At 51.4% G+C, this 20,404-nt stretch overlaps 1 protein-coding gene across 2 annotated transcripts in view; it reads right to left on the bottom strand.

The window, feature by feature from the left end:
• Positions 1 to 1,099: 1,099 nt before the first annotated feature.
• PDIA4 (protein disulfide isomerase family A member 4) overlaps positions 1,100 to 20,404 on the bottom strand; it is a 415,254-nt gene continuing 395,949 nt past the window's right edge. Inside the window, exons 4-11 of one of the 2 annotated variants that reach the window (XM_050785837.1) lie at positions 17,627 to 17,832; positions 13,274 to 13,412; positions 10,545 to 10,750; positions 10,236 to 10,394; positions 6,248 to 6,399; positions 3,981 to 4,137; positions 3,235 to 3,468; positions 1,100 to 2,254 (exon numbers count right to left, since the gene is read on the bottom strand). In XM_050785837.1, coding sequence (XP_050641794.1) covers positions 1,839 to 2,254; positions 3,235 to 3,468; positions 3,981 to 4,137; positions 6,248 to 6,399; positions 10,236 to 10,394; positions 10,545 to 10,750; positions 13,274 to 13,412; positions 17,627 to 17,832 — 1,669 coding nt within the window. In that variant the 3' untranslated portion in view covers positions 1,100 to 1,838. Of the gene's footprint in view, positions 2,255 to 3,234; positions 3,469 to 3,980; positions 4,138 to 6,247; positions 6,400 to 10,235; positions 10,395 to 10,544; positions 10,765 to 13,273; positions 13,413 to 17,626; positions 17,833 to 20,404 lie in introns of both variants that reach the window. The other variant, XM_050785838.1, reaches the window with a different exon arrangement.

Genomic DNA, 20,404 nt, shown 5'->3' with positions numbered 1-20,404 from the left:
AGACTTCAATATGCCTGACCCTCCTGGCATCTTCTTAAACACAGAGTAATTCAGTAGGACCGGGGCCCAGCCTAAGACTCTGCATTTCTGACAAACATGCCAGTGATACCAAAGCTGCAAGTCCCTGGACACTCCTATTCTTTGCCCGGCTCAAGCCAACTCCTCCTGAGGGTCTTGGCTTAGATGTCACTTCAGAGCAGGGCTTCCCTGACACCTACACAGGAGGCAGGCCACACTGCTGCTCCTCCCCAGAGAGGGGCTGTCTTTCTCAGGGCCCTTTGAACCCACGGGAGCCCTACCAGGACAGGAACCCCTTTGTTCTCACGGTACGGCGCTGAATGAATGGGACTTCTGCCTCAGGAAACAGCCTTACCCGCTGCCCTACCCCGGGTCACCACTCCAAGCTTTTTGCCAGTGTTGAGGGAAGGGCCTTGAAGAGCGAGCCCATCCCAGGACTGAGGGCCACCTGTTCTCCTGATGTGAGGGAGGTCACGGGGGTGGGGGCGGGGGGGCTGTGTGCAGAGACTTCTCACCACACAGAGAACTCTGAGGACTTGCAGAGCATGGCGCATCCACAACTCCCAGCCTGCCCTGGCCAGGCTTAACTTTACAGCAGATAATTGAGTAAGTTCACCAAGGCTGCCCCTTCCTGGGAGACCCAACGCTTCCTGCCCCCGCCAACCTCAGCAACACACTCTCATCATTGCTGCAAAAGCTGCCATCAGCACAAGGATTTTCACCTTTGCCACTTTTCAGTTAAAATTAGGAGCAGCTGAGTGACAGGGGAGGCGTGGGGTGAGGATGGTGATGGCTCATCTCGAACAAGCCCCCGCGACGAAATGAAGCTCAGGTCTCACTCAAATGCCCTGGAACCCTTATGGCACAGAACCACCTCTACACAAGGGTCAGTCCAGAGGAGCACCCACCCCAGCAGAAGTGCTCAGGGGAGACCTCTGAAGCCCCTCAGCCTAGGTCAGGACGATCCAGACCCACCTGTCTGGCAGGATGGGGGGGCTACCTGCCAGGCCTCTGCACAGCTTTAGCTACACCCCGCTCGTGCCCCACCCCGAGGCTCCCAGCACAGACCAGATGTTTTCTTACGTGGTTCTTAATGTTCATTTTTAATCATGTTTTATTCCAATGCGACAGACTACTCTATCCTTTCCACCACCCCACAGTATCTGCGTTTGGGTCTGGGGTCCTTTCTGCTCCGGCACTGGGGCTCTCAAGAGGTGAGGCTGCCACTTGGGGGGCCTCTCCCTGGAGCTGAGCCCACCCTGGGGGACCCTGGACTATGCCCCTTTGCCCCCGGCCCTTGGTTTGCAGGGAGGCCGCCTGGCGATGCCCAGCCTGAAATGGCACCCCTGGCAGGGTCGCTCAGTGGCAGCTCTCACTTTGTGCCGAAACAGGAAGCAATCAGAAACACATACCAGAAGTCCAATCTCCTACACGGACCATTTCTCAGACAACGAAAAAGCAAAGAGCAAAATCAACATGATTTGACAAAGGAATTTTAAATCTTAAATTAAAAAAGAAAACATTTTCACACAGAATTATCTGCTTTGAGAAATAAAGAATTAGAAGGTATAAAAAAAAATTTCAAACCCCAAATAATGATAAAAATAGATGTATCCTCTATAAAAATCTGGACTAAACTATTCAGTCATTCATGGTTATTCAGTATTCAGAGCATGAGGTGAAATACCAAAGTATAAAAAATTAAAAAAAAAAAAAGGAATCCAACATACTGCTGTTTGTTGCCAGCCTCGGCGTGGGCGCCCTGACCACGGGCCACGCAGGGCCTCTGCTTCCTCCCACCCTCTGCAGACCTCAGGCCTTCAAAGCTCTTCCTTGGTCCTGCTCAGTTTTGTGGCATGTTCTTCTATAAACTTGCTCAAATGCTCCAGATCTCTGTCTCCACCCTCAAATTTAACTGGGTTCTTTTTGTCCCCACTGGGGGCAAAGTAGATGGTGGGGAAGCCCTCCACCTTATAGCGGTCGCTGGGGACGTCGTTGGCTGTGGCGTCCATCTTGGCAATGACCAGGCCCTTCTGGCCTTTGTACTTCTTGGCCAGGCTGCTGTACACGGGCTCCAGCTGCTTGCAATGCCCGCACCATGGCGCGTAGAACTCGATGAGGACGTCCTTCTTGGGGTCCATCACAATGGAGTCGAAAGTCTTTCCCACAACAACCTTGACGGGTCCCTTGTTGTTCTTGGGCACTGGCTGGGATTTGATGACTGGCTTCAGTTTTCCTGACAAGGAAAGCAAGGCGGGGAGGGGGCATCAGTGCTGAAAAGGCCAAAGATTCTGGGGGATCTCTCTGGACCAGGAAGTGAGGCTGGTGTGGCCACCAGAGGGGCCAGTCACACAGCAAGAGCCTCGTCTCCAAATGCCCCATCCCCCAACGGGCAGTTTATTTCTCTGGCGAGCCACTACATTCTACTCTCTACTCCTCTACTCTCTCTGTCCCTGCAAAGGCCAGAGAGGCTGCAGGTGGCTCCAGCCCAGGCCTAATGGGCCATTGGGTCCTGTCGGGAGACCATCACAAGAGTCGCTGCCCAGGCAGAGGGTTCCTGTGAGCACTGCCGCTGAGGGCCCAGGAGCCATGGTGGAGAAGTGCCAGGACAACCCACAGACATCGGACCAGCACGGTCTGCCCACAACGTGGCTGGCGCTGGGGACCTGGGGCCATGTGCTTAGCCAAGATCAATAGGCTCTATTTAAAGCCGCACAGCAAGGTGGCTGAGGGTGAAGAGACTCCGAGTCAGGCTCTGAAGCCACAAGGGGTGTTCAGCGCACCCAGACTTTGCCTTGTGTGGGCTCCATGTTCAGATGCCTCCTCTGCACACCCCAGCCTTAGTCTGGAATTTTAGCACATTGGCGCCGAAAATGTGGTAAGGCTGCTGAGTGATGCTAGATAAGCCCTGAGATGGACCCCAAATCTTGCTTTTGCTTTCAAAGTAAACACTGGGAGAACTGCCGAGAAGAAAATAATCATACTTGCAAATGTTCCTTCTTCTAAGCTATTCTGGTGCCTTGGAGTTTGGGGTCACAGTCGACCTTTCTCTGGACGAGAAGTCAGAGGGTCCCTTGGGGGTGAGAGGGGGCTGCTGGCTGACTTAGAGGGGTGTCATGCCCGTGGCCAGAGCACCAGACGCCCCACGACCTGTCTGCATTCTGTATGAGGAGCATAGCAGCTGATGGGAGACCCCAGCCCCAGCCACAGGCTCACCTTTTTTGAAAGCAGTGACAAACTCGCGGAGGGTGTCGGAGTCAAACTCCTCCGGCTCCATGGCGAACTTCTTCCCGCTCTCGTCCAGGATGGCGGCGTTGACATCCTCCCCGCTCTCGCTGAGCCCCAGGTCCTTCACCTCCCCAGCATAGTCCTCCTCGTCCGCAATGGCAAAGGTGTACTCAGGGAAGTCCTTGGCCACCTCTAGGACTTTGCTCCGCCAAAACTGAGTTGCTGAAAGGGACCAAGGGCCGTAAGCCAGGCGGCCAACACAGATCAAGTCCCAGCTCAGACTCTGAGGTCAGGCTTCAGGTCCCGTCACTAATATTCTGACATTGCTCAAGCTCTGGATTTACCTCAATTGGAGGGAAACACATTTCTGGAAGAGCCCCACTTGTAACGGCGGGGCCACAGCTGTAAGCCCAACAGGCCCGTAAGACCTGTGCCCAGGTGGCACGGCCACGCCTGCCTGAGGTCAGGGGCTGGTCTAGTCCCAGCTCTGTGCCTCTGAACTCCTCCAAGTCTCAGCTACCTCAACTCTTAAGAGGGTTCTTGACTTGAATCTAAGCTCCCATCTGGCTTAAAAGGGAAGCCATCAATTAAAAAATACTCCTGAGCCACCAACGTGCAAGGTCCCCAGGCTGGGATTTCTGAGTGAGCCATGTACATACAGCCACACCTCCCTCAATACTCCATCTTGCCTGAAAGAATGAGTCCCCCCCACCCCCCAGCCCCGCAGTCCTCACCAGCTCTGTAATCAAAGCTGAAGTCCACACTGTAGTAGACAACCACCAGGGGGCGCCTGGTGTAGCGCTTAGCCTCGTTTGACGCCTTGCGGTGGCCAACCAGGGGCAGGGCGTACTTCAGCACGAAGTCCTTGATGGCCGAGTCCTGGGTGGAGCCCTGATTCAAAGAGGGAACAGGTGAGAGGGCCCACCATCTCTCCGCCATTGTTCTTGAGTACAATGTTTGAGTGACTTCGGGGGAATGGAAACTTTGAAGGGATGAGTCTCAGGAGGCAAAACACCAGGAGGCTTGACCCCACTCAAGCGCAGCCCAGTCACTCCCTACTGTCTTTTGGGGCTCCCTTCCCTCCACTGAACGGTAGGTGGCTTCTTAGGAAAAGGCAAACACACACCTTAGCCCTTTCCTTGGGGGTGTGGGCTCACTAACCCCAAAAAGAGACCACTCAAGGCAGGCCTGGCTCTTGGTGGACAGGAAGGGTTATCACAGACTGGGCTGTGTGGAACCTTCCACCTTCAGCTTGTGCGATCTTCACGCAGGGTGTCCTGAGGGCTCACACCTCACAAGGACTTGAGTCCCTCACAGACATCGCCCTCCAGGGGTGGGCACAGGAAGGTCAGCTACCCGCCAGAGGCTGTACAGCCAGCAAGTGGTGGGTGGACCTGTGAGCCCAAGGGCTCCCGTGGGGATGGGGCACTCAGGGAGGGGGCCTTGTGTGGCACTGAAGGGCAGGAGGGCCCTGCTGTGAGAAGGGAGCAGAAGGCACCCAGAGAGGAGGCGGCAGAGACCGAGGCAGGGCACGAGGCACAAAGAGGGTCTGGCGTGACAACACTGGAGGGTGGGATGTGCTGAAAAGGTGGGCAAGGAGGGCCTGGGAGGCCATGCTAAAGCACAGATAATCCGACTATCTCCCAAGTGGCAGGAGGCTGTGGAGTCTTTAACCATGACACTGCGCTGCATGCACTTCACTCAGCAGGGAAACGCCAGAGGAACTGGGAGCAGCAGCAACGTGCCCGACAGACAAGACCGCACAGATCTTGAAGCGTCTACTGAAAGTCACAGACCCCTTTCCTGGAAGATGCACTCACACACAGAGCTGTGTCTGATTCTCAGGATCCATGGCCCCACAAGCTCATCAGGACCCCTCTTTGGGCCCCAGATCTTATCTCTGGATGGAAGGAAGTGAAGCTGGGGGGAGGGATCACAGATGCCACGGTGAGTCCAGGGAAGAGGAGCTGTCCTGAGCTTCAAGTTAGCAGAGAAACAGATGGGATGGACACACAGACCTTGAGAAGGAGCGACAGGGCTAAAGACTGAGGAAGGAGACAGAGGACGTGGGGACCAGAAAGATTCAGGGTGGTTCTCTCCAAGGTACTGCCATGTTCTGGTGCAGGCCCCTGGGATTCCTGTCCTGTCACGCCCCCTTCTCCAGGTCCCTTGAGAGCCCACAGCCCAAACAGCCAGAGTCCTGACACTATGGGCCAGTAGGACCTGGAAAGGCCCCTGTACCACAATCTCAGCTCTGCTTCCCACCAAGAGCTATGAGGTCCAAGGTGGGGGACAGAGCTCACTTCTCTGCATCCCAATCTCTGTTAAACAAAAGCTTCAAACTCAACATCTAGGATCCTTCCAAATCTGAGATCTACTCACTGAAGTGCAGGGCCCCTTCTAAAGCACTCAGAAGGCTGAACTGGCCCCAGGTTCCCCTTGGGCTGGGAACTCCCACTGCCCCTCTAGGGTTAAGAGTGTCACACTCTAGGAGGATGAAGTGCAGGGGTGCAGTAAATGGGAAAAAAAGGCAAAATCCACCCACCAAGCTCAACAGCTCCCTCTGGTGAACAGAAAGGGCTGCTGTCCCTTTGTAGCCCCCAGCCAGAGCAGCCCCAAAAGACACGACTTGGCCTCAACGGAGCACCACCTGCTGGCCCAGGCCAAACCCTCAGTGGAACAGGCGCTGGAGGGAGACTGGTGATTGACTGCCAGGAGGGACGAGGGTTGGCAGCAACTGTTCTGGCAAAACCAAGTGCAGTTCTGCCAGGCCCCAGGACCTGCCAGGTGTGCGGGAGCCTCAGCCCTGTCCCTCCGGCAAACGCAGACCACAGGCCGCCTGCAGAAAACCTGTGGGGTGGGGAGAAGGGGCTGGAAAAGGAGTTCCAGACATTGCAGACGAGAACGAAACCTCCACATTTGAAACCTCAGAGGTGGCTCCAAGCAGAGTCCTCACGCCTGCTGGGTGCCCGGGGCTGGCATGGTAGAGGGGTCTGCTTACCTGGACGTCCATCACGTGGCTCCGGGGCTCATACTTGGACTGGAATTTCTCAGGCTGCATTACAACCAACTGCCCCTGGGAGACTTTCAAGAACTTTGCAATTTCTGTGCTGAAAGCATGGTGAAATTTGTAATCTTCTCTCAGGTTGTTAGCTGAAACGTTAACAGAGTAAGATGTAATTCTGAAAATTGCCTAAATGTCTGAGTTTTAATTCGTTACCCACATCAGCCAAAGCAAATGTTCTGAAAATAACCACTGTAGGCTGGGCATGGTGGCTCACGCCTGTAATCCCAGCACACTTTGGGAGGCCCAGGCAGGTGGACCACTTGAGGTTAGCAGTTCAAGACCAGCCTGGCCAACATGGTGAAACCCTGTCTCTACTAAAAATACAAACATTAGCCAGGTGTGGTGATGCAAGCCTGTAGTCCCAACTACTTGGGAGGCTGAGGCACAAGAATTGCTTGAACTGGGGAGGTGAGGCAGAGGTTGTAGTGAGCCGAGATCACGCCACTGTACTTTTAGCCTGGGCGACAGAGTGAGACTGTCTCAAAAAAAAAAAAAAAAAAAGAAAGAAAGAAAAAAAGAAAAAAGAAAAGAAAAAAAAAAATCACCACCAAAAATTGTGTGGATTCCTATAACTTGAACACTTGAAAGGTTTGTTTTTAAAAACTCGGTACAGGTATAATGTCTAAACCCTGGCTGGGCACGATGGCTCACGCCTGTAATCTCAGCACTTTGTGAGGTTGAAGCAGGAGGACTGCTTAAGCCCAGGAGTTAGTTCATTTATTATTTATCTGAGACGGGGTCTTGCTCTGTCACCCAGGCTGGAGTGAAGTGGCGTGATTTCAGTTCACCGCAATCTCCGTCTCCCAGGTTCAAGCCAATTCTCCTTCCTGCCTCAGACTCCAGAGTAGCTGGGACTACAGTCATATGCCGCCATGCCTGGCTGTTACGTAATTTTAGTATAGACAGGGTTTCGCCATGTTGGCCAGGCTGGTCTCGAACTCCTGACCTCAACTGATCCACCTGTCTTGGCCTCCCAAACTGCTGGGATTACGGGCATGAGCCACCGTGCTCGGCCAAGCCTAAGAGTTTAAGACCAGTCTGGGCAACATGGTGAGACCCCATCTCTATAAAGATAAAATAACAACAACAGGCCGGGCACGGTGGCTCAGGCCTGTAATCCCAGCACTTTGGGAGGCCGAGACGGGCGGATCACGAGGTCAGGAGATCGAGACCATCCTGGCTAACACGGTGAAACCCCGTCTCTACTAAAAAATACAAAAAACTAGCCGGGCGAGGTGGCGGGCGCCTGTAAGTCCCAGCTACTCGGGAGGCTGAGGCAGGAGAATGGCGTAAACCCGGGAGGCGGAGCTTGCTGTGAGCTGAGATCCGGCCACTGCACTCCAGCCTCGGCGACAGAGCGAGACTCCGTCTCAAAAAACAACAACAACAACAACAACAACAACAACAACAACAGCCAGTAAAGTTCACTGAAAAACAGCTAATTTGCCAGGAGCTGCTATTGACTGATGTCTGTAAGCAGCACGGATTCTTTGGCAGGCAGAATGTTCTGGAGCCCACATGAGCAGCACACAGTCCTATATCCCTATGTTGAGTTTTCACATCCAGCACCCTTCATGGAGGTTTAAATCTCCCTTCCTCGAGTTGGTGGGCTGCCTGTTTGTGGGCTGGAGCTCCGAATGAAGTTCTTTGGCTAAAGATACTTTTACTTAAATCTGTGAAAATGCATGATGAAACCCCATGGTCTGAGGGTACCCTTCCACAGAGCTGGGCAAACTTTCTGAGAAGGACTAGAGTGAGTAGTTTCAGCTGTAAGGACCACATGGTCTGTCCCAACTGCTTAACTCTGCTGCTGCAGTGTGAAAGCAGCCGGACAGGGTGTGAACACAGCAGTGTTCCAATGAGATGTCACCTGCAAAGACAGGCCATGGCCAGAATGGGTGTGTGGGCCACAGTGTCAACCCCTACCCTAGATCCTACAGGTAAACGCACCTTCAGTCCCTCCCCATTCTCCTCCCCAAGGCATCCAAACTCATCCTGGGCTGATTTTGAGATTTAAACATTGGGTGTCACCCCACCCTTGAAGGGCTCTTGCTCTAAAGGTTTGTGACTCCCAGCTGGGTTATAGGACACACGTGGCTGAGATGGTAAACCATGTTTTTGGGAGGGCAGGGGATGGGAGCAGCCTGGATAAGCTTGTGGCTTTCAGAGTCACATGGACTTAGATAATAGTTTTGTGACCTACTAACTATGTAGCTTTAGGCTTGTTAGTTATTAGCCTTCCCAGCCACAGGTCCTTCTCTGTAAAACAGGGGCATTAAAATCCACTAAGTAACGCCACATGGGCTGGGTGCTGTGGTTCATGTCTGTAATCCCAACACTGTGGGAGGCCAAGGCAGGAGGGATCACTTGAGCCCAGGAGTTCCAGACCAGCTGGGCAACATGGCAAAACCTCGTCTCTACAAAAAAAAATTAGCTGGATGTGGTGGCACTCACCGGTACTCCCAGCTACTTGGGAGGCTGAGGTGGGAAAATCACCTGAGCCTAGGGAGGTCAAGGCTGCAGTGAGCTGAGATCACACCACTGCAGTCCAGCCTGGGCAATTGGAGACAAACCCTGGTCTCAAAATGAATAAATAAATATCTAGATGGTGTCTGTTCTAAGCCTCCAGGTGTCCCAGGGATTTGTTGTCAGTTGGCTTCAGGCAGACACAGACCCGCATCAAGAACTTCACTTCCTGCCCACCCCAGGACCACAGACCCTTTCATCCCACAGCCGCCCCTCACTGCTCCAGCCCTTCCAACCTGTCTGTAGAACATCTTACGTCCCTGGGGCTACTCTCTCTCTCATAAGCGGGCAGACACAGCAGGCCCAGTGACTCTTGCCCCATCTGCAGCCCTAACCCTGCCCAAGCCAAATCACAGACACTGACTTCTAGGAATGTGGTGCCAGGCCCGCCTGGGACCCACTGCACCGGAACCTGCATTTTAACAAATTCCCTGGGGATGTGAGTGCACATCAATGCATACAACTTACAGTCAAGACTTGGGGCTAGGGACTCCCCTGCTGCTCATAACCCTGGGTGGGTTGGGGTTTCCTTCTGGAAGTTTCTTCCTGACTAGTTAGGCGTGAATAACAAGGCCACCTAATTAACAGACGAAGGGAACTGAGCTCTACTGGTTTTATACATTAATCTGCATTTGACGTATGCACAATTGTTATTGTGCAGCACAGAATTAGCACTGAGTAGCAAGCTGTGCGTTTGAAAAATTATAATTGGTTAGCACTTAGCCAAGCTGGTTTTGGTGGAGGGGGAGAGGGTGGCACTCAGAAGACACTGATGAGGACGGTAAGGACCCTGAGTATACCTGTCCCCAGGCATCAGGAGCCAGACCAAGGCAGATGATGGATTTCAGGATGGTTCTACTCCCGCAGAACACTATTGCTGACACTATTGCTGACAGCTGTTCATAGGCATTTCACTCCTCAGGCTAGCAAGACAAGCATTTATTATGCACTTAGCATTATCAGGCAAGTTACTAAGCACTTCATCTACATTACCTCAATTTAATAACCTCTCAGAAAAGACCACCACCTTGGGCAAGAGACCACCAGGCTAAGCCTGTGGTCACAGTGATAGTAACTGGAAGAGCCAGGCCTTGAAAGCTGGTTTGATTCCAAGTCTGGCACTTTATGGCCCAAAGACCTTCCCTCCAGCAGAAGGGCTCGGGCTCTGGAAGGCAGACATGGAGCTGGGACCAGTCTGACTGTGCCCCTCCCCTGCACCGAGGCCAGGAGGGCCACAGGGCACCCATCTCCAACCCCAAAATGGAAAGCTTATTCCCAGAGATGGCTCATCAAACCACCCCCTAACGGATGTCCCAGGAGCTTTCTGAAAAATCAGGCCAACCGCAGACCACCCAGGGCACACACATTTTGTTCAGCCCAAAGGGCCACAACTCACCAGCATCCTGGTACTGCTGGTAGGCTGGGTCACTCTCTCCCTTAAAGACCCCGACGATGATGACATCGTCTCCATCCTTCAGGAACTCCTGGACCTGCTTCAGGGTCAGAATCTCCTTGGAGGGAGGCCCGGACTGCTCGATCATGTAGTCAACGATTCCTGGGAGCAGGGCACACACCTGAGCAGGGGCCCTCAGAACTGCCCACCTCCCATGGCCCATGCCTGCCAGCTCCCAGCACTTTCAAGGGCAGCCTCCTGTTAGGGAGTTTCCCTTCCCCACTGTGGTGGGAGAGAAGGGAGTGGCCATACCGTATTTTTCTCGTGGGCCGTTGTAGTCAAAAGGCCTTCCTTTGCGGAAAATTTTCAGGGTGGGATAGCCAGAGACATCAAACCTCTTGGCCAGGTCTGTTTCGGCGGTGGCATCGACCTTTGCCAGCGGAATTGGAGGAGAACGCTTGTTGAGCTCCTTGGCGGCCTTCTCATACTCAGGGGCAAGTTTCTTGCAGTGTCCACACCTGCCAAGAGGAAACTGGTTTGTCAGGGGCTCATTCTAGTGTGGACTCACTTTCTAGCTAAATGAGCTGCAGAAACCCCGCCTGTGCTCCCTAGTAACGCGGCCACACCCAGTAAGCCTCCAAATGCCTCCTAGACCCTCGGGCCCCTCAGGCGCTACGGACAGACAGACACAAACTTCATCCCGTGGCATTCACACGCTGGGGGTGGGGCATGAGTACACACACGCACAGGACACACTCAGACAGGATGTTAGTAACTGCGGCACAGGGGAAAACATGGGAAAGGCCAAGAGAAACACTGTCCTGAGGAAGAGGACTTTCTTGGCTGGGGAGTTGGGGGCCAGCAAAGATGTAAGTCACAGATGGCTTCAGAGAAGGAGTAGCAGTGGAGCTGGGATCCACGGGACAGCGAGGAATTAGCCAGGAGTCCACGGGAGGTGGGGCGAAGAGAGGGTCGGCAGGTCCAGGTAACAGGAACAGAGGCATGGAGAACAAAGAACGTCACAAACTCTCACTGACACAGACCACCCAGGGAGGAGATGAGCGAGAGTCCCCTGGAGTCAGTATTGCGTCACCTAGCCCACTGCCCACAAGAACTGGCCAGGCACAGAGGCTCACTCCTGTAATTCCAGCACTTTGGGAGGCCGAGGCGGGCGGATCACCTGAAGTCAGGAGTTCGAGACCAGCCTGGCCAACATGGCAAAACCCCATCGCTACTAAAAATATAGAAATTAGCCGGGCGTGGTGGTGGACACCTGTAATCCCAGCTACTCAGGAGGCTGAGATAGGAGTATCACTTGAACCCAGGAGGCGGAGGTTGCAGTGAGCCAAGATCGCACTACTGCACTCCAGCCTGAGCGACAGGGCAAGACTCCGTCTCAAAAAAGAACCAACATCCCACACCTGGCTGGGGCCTGGCACTCAGGAGGCTCTCAGTCCTGAGTTAAGATAAAACACTATCCTATCAAAGTCCTTAGGACACCCAAATGAATTAAAGGGTGCATTCTGCAACTTCAAAACCATTTGTTGGCCAGCACAGTGGCTCACTCCTGTAATCCCAGTGCTTCCGGAAGATGAGGCGCAAGGGCTGCTTGAGGCCAGGAGTTCAAGACCAGCTGGGGCAACATAGCGAGACCTCATCTCTAAAAATATTTTGTATATTAGCCAGTCGTGGTGGCACGCACCTGTGGTCCCAGCTACTAGGGAGGCTGAGGCAGGACAACTGAGTCCAGGAGTTCAAGGCTGTAGTGAACTATGATGGCGCCACTGTACTCCAGCTCAGGTGACAAAGCAAGGCCTTATCCCAAAAGAAACCTCAGAAAACAAAACAAAAAAAAAACCTCCCGCCACAAACACAAAAACACATCAAAAGACCAAAAAACTGTTTGTGAATAAGTGGATAATTATCTTCTGAGGCATCATCAACCAGATCAGGGAAATCGCACTACACTTGCTAAGTGTGAGCTGTGCAGCAGTCGGCTCAGCCTGGCTCCTGAGTGAGCCACAAAGCAACCCGCAAGTTAAGACGGGCAGCTGCCACTCTCTCTCTTACACCTCCCACCCATCAGGTCGGTCAGGGCCTCATGTGTAGCAAAACAAGGGTCTGTCTCTCCAGCATCGCAAGGGGGTTAGGAGGGTGCCCCACGTGTCCCAGATGCTTCCCTCCTTCTCTCGCAGGTCATTTCCTTCTCTAACCACCCACCTGACTTCACTTTTCATCTGCACATCCAACAACTCCCAGGTTTCTGCTGCAGAATCCGTGGCCTCAGGTTTGGGCTTATCCAGGCATTGCCCGGAACAAGGGTGTCCTCAGTGGAAGGTGTGACCTGCCCCACTGCCTGTGCATCAGCCATGGCCTCCACCTGCTGGTTCTAGGCCCAAAAGCTTCCTCTGCTTACTGACTCTCCAGGACTCACTCCAGAACACACCCCTCTGAGGCAGTTCTTGCTGGCCTGATGGTCAGACACACCAGCACTGCTCAAGAATCCGAATCACAGCTGACCCACCACAAAATCAGCAAGACAGACGGTACCCTGGGCCGTCTCCTGGGAAGGCAAATGGTCTCTCCTGGAGCTAGGCTCCCCTCTGCCTTGAAAGCCGTCTTTCTTCTGCTCTGCTCTGTATTGACTGCTCCCGGCTTATCCATGCACCTGGTTGTGCGTCCCTCCTCTCCCCTCCCCGCGGAGCAGCCACCTCCGTTCCCCAAGCTGGGCGGCTCAGACCAGCCACTGTACTTGCTCCCACTCTAACCACCTTTCTTTCTGCTATCTTCTTTCCTTTGGGCCCCTTCTCCCACCCAAGAATGGACTACTTGGCAGCTCCTTCCACATCCACTACCAACAGCTCCTTTATATCCATGCTTCTTCCAGAACACCTGGACCTCAACCCTGGCCTACAACTCGTGCCCACCGTGCTCCTCTGCTGTTCCTGCCTCATGGGCAGGGGCCTGCCGTCTGCGCCTGCCACCTCGCACCTAGTGCACAGCACGGTACCGAATATGGGAAGGGCCTGACACCACCTTACCATGGAGCATAAAACTCCACCAGAATGATTTCTGCATCATTCACAACTTCATCAAAGTTCTCTTTGGTCAACACAAGCGTGACTTCTGGTGGAGGCGTCCAGTCGGGCTGGGAGACTTCTCTGACCTTGGCAACAATTTCTGAAAGAAACCAAGTAAGACTGAGCACACAAGGCCCAAACTGGCAGGCACTTCACCTCCCTCCAGAAGATGGGGAAGAAAGCAAGCGTCGGGGCCCACAAGAACGGGAGGTGTCTGATTTCCTGAAACCTGGCTGCATCTCTGCAGTTTTGGGGATACAGCCAGGAGTCAGAACGTTCGCTGTTTCCCAACAATTGTCCATTGCATTTCCACAGCCTGCAGACTTCTCCAGATGAGGCCTAAGACTTACTGATGATTGAGACTTCCTTTACCATCATGTTATGGTACTAACTTCATGCAAGCTTTTGATTATATATGCCTATGGATATGATTTTGGGGCATCTCATTCACATCTAATGTTACTATATTACATACATCATAAGATGTATGCAAAAAAAAAAAAGAGGAAAAATTTACAAGAGGAGCTCCCATTGCTCAAGATGCAGTGGCATTACCTGAGAAAGCTTTTAATAAATGCCCATCTGTAAGCCTCATTCCCCAGAAATGGATTCCAGGGCTGGAGTAGAACAATAAATTCATACCAAAATGTGCCAAGCAGTTCTTAGGACGAGTGGTTGCAATCTGTCACTCTTTTTCCCTACTGTAGAATCTACCAAGGAGCCAAATTTAGAACCACTCCTGCAAAGCTGCAGTCTTCAAACTGAAACGTGCACAAGCACCTCCTCTGTGCATTCACAGCATGAAGCGTCTGTCCCCTGCCCCTCAGCCCACACCCAGGGGTCCTGAGGCACTTAACACGTAGGAGGCCTGTTTATGAAAACATAGCATACGCTGCTCTAAAGTTTCCAAACGGCCATGTCTCTCTCGCAGTCAAATGTTGGCCGCAGACCCCCAAACACGTATGCCTGTTTATTTTGCAACAATAGAAGTACTCAACTTTCAGGCCAGGAGTGGTGGCTTGCCTGTAATCCCAGAACTTTGGGAGGCCGAGGTGGGTGGATCATGGGTGGTCAGGAGTTCAAGACCAGCCTGGCCGACATGGTGAAACCCTGTCTCTACTAAAAATACAAAAATTAGCCTTGTGTGGTGGCACGTGCTTGTAACCCCAGCTACTCAGGAGGCTGAGGCAGGAGAACCCACTCGAACCCTGGAGGTGGAGGTTGCGGTGAGCCAAGATTGCACCACTCCACACTCCAGCCTGGGGGACAAAAGAAGACTCCATCTAAAAAAAAAAAAAAAGTACTCAACTTTCAACTTGTTTTAGATTAAGTTCCTATGTACTGATATGGTTAAGACATATTTGTTAAATAAAAACATGAAGATACAGGATAGTATTTGAGATATACTAATAACTGTAAAAATGAGAAAATCTCTCACACACACATACACACACTTGCTTTTTATGTATACAAAATATCTCCAAACAACACAGAAGAAACTTGTTACACTAGTACCTTCTTAGAGGGGAGCTGGATCACCCAGGTTCAGGGAAGAAAGACTATTCATTTATCTACTTCTCTGAATTACTAAGTTTCTAAACGTATTACCTAGTCAACAGACAAACTGTGACACTAAATAGCAACAGAAATGACTCCGTTTTCTTTGTATATCCCGTAATGAGTACCATTGCTTAAAGGAGCAGAGGGGCCGGGCGCGGTGGCTCAAGCCTGTAATCCCAGCACTTTGGGAGGCTGAGACGGGCGGATCACGAGGTCAGGAGATCAAGACCATCCTGGCGAACACGGTGAAACCCCGTCTCTACTAAAAAAAAAAAAAAAAAAAAAAACAAAAAACTAGCCGGGCGAGGTGGCGGGCGCCTGTAGTCCTAGCTACTCGGGAGGCTGAGGCAGGAGAATGGCGTAAACCCAGGAGGCGGAGCTTGCAGTGAGCTGAGATCCGGCCACTATGCTCCAGCATGGGGGACAGAGCGAGACTCCGTCTCAAAAAAAAAAAAAAAAAAAAAAAAAAAAATTAAAAAAAAAAAGGAGCAGAGGATAGCCTCTCACACCATCTCAGAGATATGATCTCAGAGTAGAGGAGAGACTCTTACACGATCTCAGAGATGTGATCTCCCATCACATCCAACTGACACCACACTCCACAGATGAGATGCCAAGGCCTGGCAAGGGGAAGGCGCTTGTCCAGAACACAGGCCTATCTTATGTCTATAAGGACTGGAAACCTATTCAACGCTCTTTCCTCTACTCCACACTGGGAATGGAAAATGCAGCATCTTTTTTTTTTTCTTTTTTTTTCTGCCAGTGATTAAGAGAGACTTGCCCTTGCTAAAAGGATACCATGTGCATTCATTTAATAAAATTAAATAAATTGTATTAAAATAAAATTAAGAGGCCAGGCACAGTGATTCACACCTATAATTCCAGCACTTTGGGAGGCCGTGGTATGCGGATCACCTGAGGTTGGGAGTTCGAGACCAGCCTGACCAACATGGAGACACCCCGTCTCTACCAAAATTACAAAATTAGCCAGGCATAGTGGCGTGTGCCTGTAATCCCAGCTACTCGGGAGGCTGAGGCAGGAGAATCGCTTGAACCCGGAAGGCAGAGGTTACAGTGAGCTGAGATTGTGCCGTTGTACTCCAGCCTGGGCCACACAAGCAAAACTCTGTCTCAAAAATAAATAAATATTAATAAAATTAAATAAACTTTATTAAAATAAAATTAAACTTTACTAAAATAAAATTAAATAAAAATTAAATCACGTATTTATTCATTCATTTAATAAAACGTATGTAGGGCCTAATGTGAGCCAGGCAGGGATCCATCAGGCCAGATTGCAGACATCCTCAGAGAACCCTGGATGTGGCTCTCTGCACCTGTGGTTCTCAGCACATAGCTTCGAGCCAGCAACAATGGCGAGCCCTGCACCCTTGTAAGAAATACAAATTATTGGCTGGGCCTGGTGGTTCACGCCTGTAATCCCAGCACTTTAGGAGGCCGAGGTGGGCAGATCACAAGGTCAGGAGATCGAGACCATTCTGGCTAACACAGTGAAACCCTGTCTCTACTAAAAAAAAAAATACAAAAAGTTAGCCAGGCGTGGTGGCGGGCGCCTGTAGTCCCAGCTACTAGGGAGGCTGAGGCAGGAGAATGGCGAGAACCAGGGAGGCGGAGCTTACAGTGAGCTGAGATCATGCCACTGCACTCCAGCCTGGGCGACAGAGCAAGACTCTGTCTCAAAAAATTATTAAAAAAAAAAAAAAAAAAAAAGGAGGCCAAGGCAGGTGGATCACGAGGTCAGAAGATCAAGACCATCCTGGCTAACATGGTGAAACCCCGTCTCTACTAAATATACAAAAAATTAGCCAGGCATGGTGGCACACATCTGTAGTACCAGCTTCTCGGGAGCCTGAGGCAGGAGAATCACTTGAACCCAGGAGGCAGAGGTTGCAGTGAGCCAAGATCATGCCACTGCACTCCAGCCTGGGCGACACAGTGAGACTCTGTCTCCAAAAAAAAAAGAAAAAAGAAATGCAAATTATCTGGACTGATTTGTATTGTATCTAGACTGAAATGTACTGAATCAGAAACTCTGGGGCTAGGGCCCAGCAATCTGAACGAGCCCTCCAGTTGACTGACGCTTGCTAAGCATTAAGAACCACTGCTCTAGACCACCACCAAGACCCCTAACCTCTGATGTCATTTCCTAACACTCCTGTTTTTATTTATTCACTTATTTTTGAGACAGAGTCTCACTCTGTCACCCAGGCTGAAGTGAAGTGGCACAATCTCAGCTTATCACAACCTCCGCTTCCTAGGTTCAAGCAATTCTCCTGCCTCAGACTTCCAAGTAGCTGAGATTACACACATGAGCCACTACAAGCAGCTAATTGTTGTATTTTTAGTAGAGACAGGGTTTCACCATGTTGGTCAGGCTGGTCTTGAACTCCTGACCTGAAGTGATCCAGTCGCCTTGGCCACCCAAAGTGCTGGGGTTACAGGTGTGAGCCACCGTGTCTGGCCCATTTCCTAACACTCCTGCCCATGTTTTGAGTTTCAGAGTCTGAAATGTAAAGAGGCCATGCCCCAGCCCACCCAGCCCGCGCGCCCCCCCCCCACTCCCCCCTCCACCCCCCGCCCCAAGAACAAGTAAACATTCCAGAGGCCTAAGGCTCCTAAGTCAGTCCCTGGTACCCTCAGCTTTTCTTCCTCTATTATCCCAATTCCCATTCCCTGAACTTTCTGTTCCTGCAGGAAGGAGTTCTTCCTCCACCAGCTCAGGTACTAGCTCACCTTCTTGGGTTCTGGAGCCCTCGTAGTCTACAGCCTGCCCCTTCTTAAGGATCTTGATGGTGGGGTAGCCACTCACATCAAACCTGCTGGCCAGCATAGATGCTGAGGTTGCATCGATCTTGGCAACAGGAATGGGAGGATCATTATCCTTTAATATGTTGGCAATTTTTTCATATTCCGGAGCAAACTGCTTGCAATGTCCACACCTAACAATCAGATTAGGGAGGGCGAAAAACATTAACTGTACCTATGGAGATTTAAATGCAACAATACATACTGTACTTATGGAGATTTAAATCCAGTAATACATACTGCTATGGTCTCGATGTGGTTTGTCCACACCAAAATGTTGAAATCTGATCCCCAATGTGGCCGTGTTGGGAGGTGGGACCTAGTGGGAAGGGTTTACGTCTGAAGGGTGGAACCCTCATGAACAGGTAAATGCACTTTCAGGAATGTAGTTTAAAAGAGCTTGGCGTGGCCAGGTGCAGTGGCTCAAGCCTGTAATCCCAGCACTTTGGGAGGCTGAGGTAGGTGGATCACCTGAGGTCAGGAGTTTGAGATCAGCCTGGCCAACATGGTGAAACCCCATCTCTATGAAAAATACAAAAAATTAGCTGGGTGTGGTGGCAGGCGCCTGTAATTCCAGTTACTCAGGAGGCTGAGGCAGGACAATCGCTTGAACCGGGAGGTGGAGGTTGCCGTGAGCCAAAATTTGAGCCACTACATTCCAGCCTGGGTGACAAGAGCCAAACTCCAACTCAAAAAGAAAAGAGTAAGCTTGGCTTCCTCCTCGCCATGTTATCTCTGTACATGCCCACTCTTCTTCCACTTCCTGCCAGGAGTGAAGCAGCATGAGGCCCTCACCAAAAGTTGAGCAGATGCCAGCACCATGCTCTTGTACTTCCCAGTCCGCAGAACTGTGACTGAAATATATCTCTTTCCCTTATAAATTACCCAGCCTCAGCTACTCTGTTATAGCAACACAAAACAGACCAACACACACACACAAAAATGAGAACTTTTAGCCGGGCGCGGTGGCTCAAGCCTGTAATCCCAGCACTTTGGGAGGCCAAGGTGGGTGGACCACGAGGTCAGGAGATCAAGACCATCCTGGCTAACACAGTGAAACCCTATCTCTACTAAAAATACAAAAAGTAGCCGGGCGTGGTGGCGGGCACCTGTAGTCCCAGCTACTCGGGAGGCTGAGGCAGGAGAATGGCGTGAACTCGGGAGGCGGAGCTTGCAGTGAGCTGAGATCGAGCCACTGCACTCCAGCCTGGGCGAGAGCAAGACACTACCTCAAAAAAAAAAAGGGGAACTTTTGGAAATACCTGTGGTTAAGAGGAGAGACACAACAAAACATAAAGGCGAAGACCAAAGGGGCTTCAAAGTCAAACAGGTCTAGGTTTAAATTCCAGCTCTGCCCTAGGGCAAATACTTTCAATATCTAAACCTCAGTCTGTGGCTGGGCATGGTGCGTCACGCCTGTAATCTCAACACTTTGGGGGTCTGAGGCAGGCAAATCACACTTGAGCCCAGGAGTTTGAGACCAGCCCGGGCAATATGACGAAACTCCATCTTTACAAAAAGTACTTTGGGAGGCCAAGGCGGGCAGATCACTTGAGACCAGGAGTTCAAGACCAGCCTGGCCAACATGGTGAAACCTGTCTGTATTGAAAATACAAAAATTAGCTGGGTGTGGTGGCAGGTGCCTGTAATCCCAGTTACTCGGGAGGCTGAGGCATGAGAATCGCTTGAACCCAGAAGGTGGACGTTGCAGTGATCAAAGATCAAGCCATTGCATTCCAGCCTGGGCAAAAGAGTGAAAAATCTGTCCCCCAAAAAATTTTAATTTCTCAGTTTTAACTTCAAATATGGTAAATATTGATAAACATGACCCCCTCCGAGGTTCTCACTTCTTAAGAATGTTAAGGGCTCTTTGAACTAAAAAGTACGAAAACTTGATAATTTATGTAAGAGGAATAACATAACCTCAAAAGAGTCTTGCTCTGTTGCCCAGGCTGGGGTGCAGTGGCACGATTTCAGCTAGTTGCAGCCTCCGCCTCCCAGGTTCAAGCAATTCTCCTGTCTCAGCCTCCCGAGTAACTGGGACTACAGGTGCACATTCACCATACCTAATTTTTGTATTTTTAGTAGAGATCGGGTTTCACCATGTTGGCCAGGCTGGTCTCAAACTCCTGATCTCAAGTGATCTGCCTGCCTTGGCCTCCCAAAGTGCTGAGATTATAGGTGTGAGCCACTATGCCCAGCCTATTTAGATGTTTTAAATAAAACACTTGTGCTATGCTTGACCCTCAGACACTGCACAAAAGTGAGTGTATCCTATTTGGTCTCAGAAGTGAAACAGGGAGGGCATGAGATAGAAAAGAGCAAAGCAGGAGTCATGAGATACAAAACAGTAGAGGAGAAGTAACGGAGGAGACAGGCCCGAGAGCTCTAACAGACTGCACTATGAGGGGCAAAGACAGGAAAAGAAGTGGGGATGCCTGACTGGTCCCCTCACAGGGCCAATGTGTGTAGTAAAAAATCCACCACACAGGCCAACAGCCTGCACTTGGGGCAGCTGCCTGAGCATCAGCCTTTGAGGGAAGAGGAAGGCGGGGTGGCCTCAGACAGGTCGGGGCAGAATCTGTAACAAGGACGTATCTGTTACTAACACGAGGCTGTGTCACTGTTGCTTGTTAAATGCCCGTCCCCCAGCTGTGACCATCAGAGGACGTATTCATCTTTAACCCACTGGACTGAGACAAGAGG

Source organism: Macaca thibetana, chromosome 3, assembly GCF_024542745.1.
Source record: "Macaca thibetana thibetana isolate TM-01 chromosome 3, ASM2454274v1, whole genome shotgun sequence".
Lineage (NCBI taxonomy): Eukaryota > Metazoa > Chordata > Mammalia > Primates > Cercopithecidae > Macaca > Macaca thibetana.
This window is presented reverse-complemented; position numbering and strand designations above follow the sequence as displayed.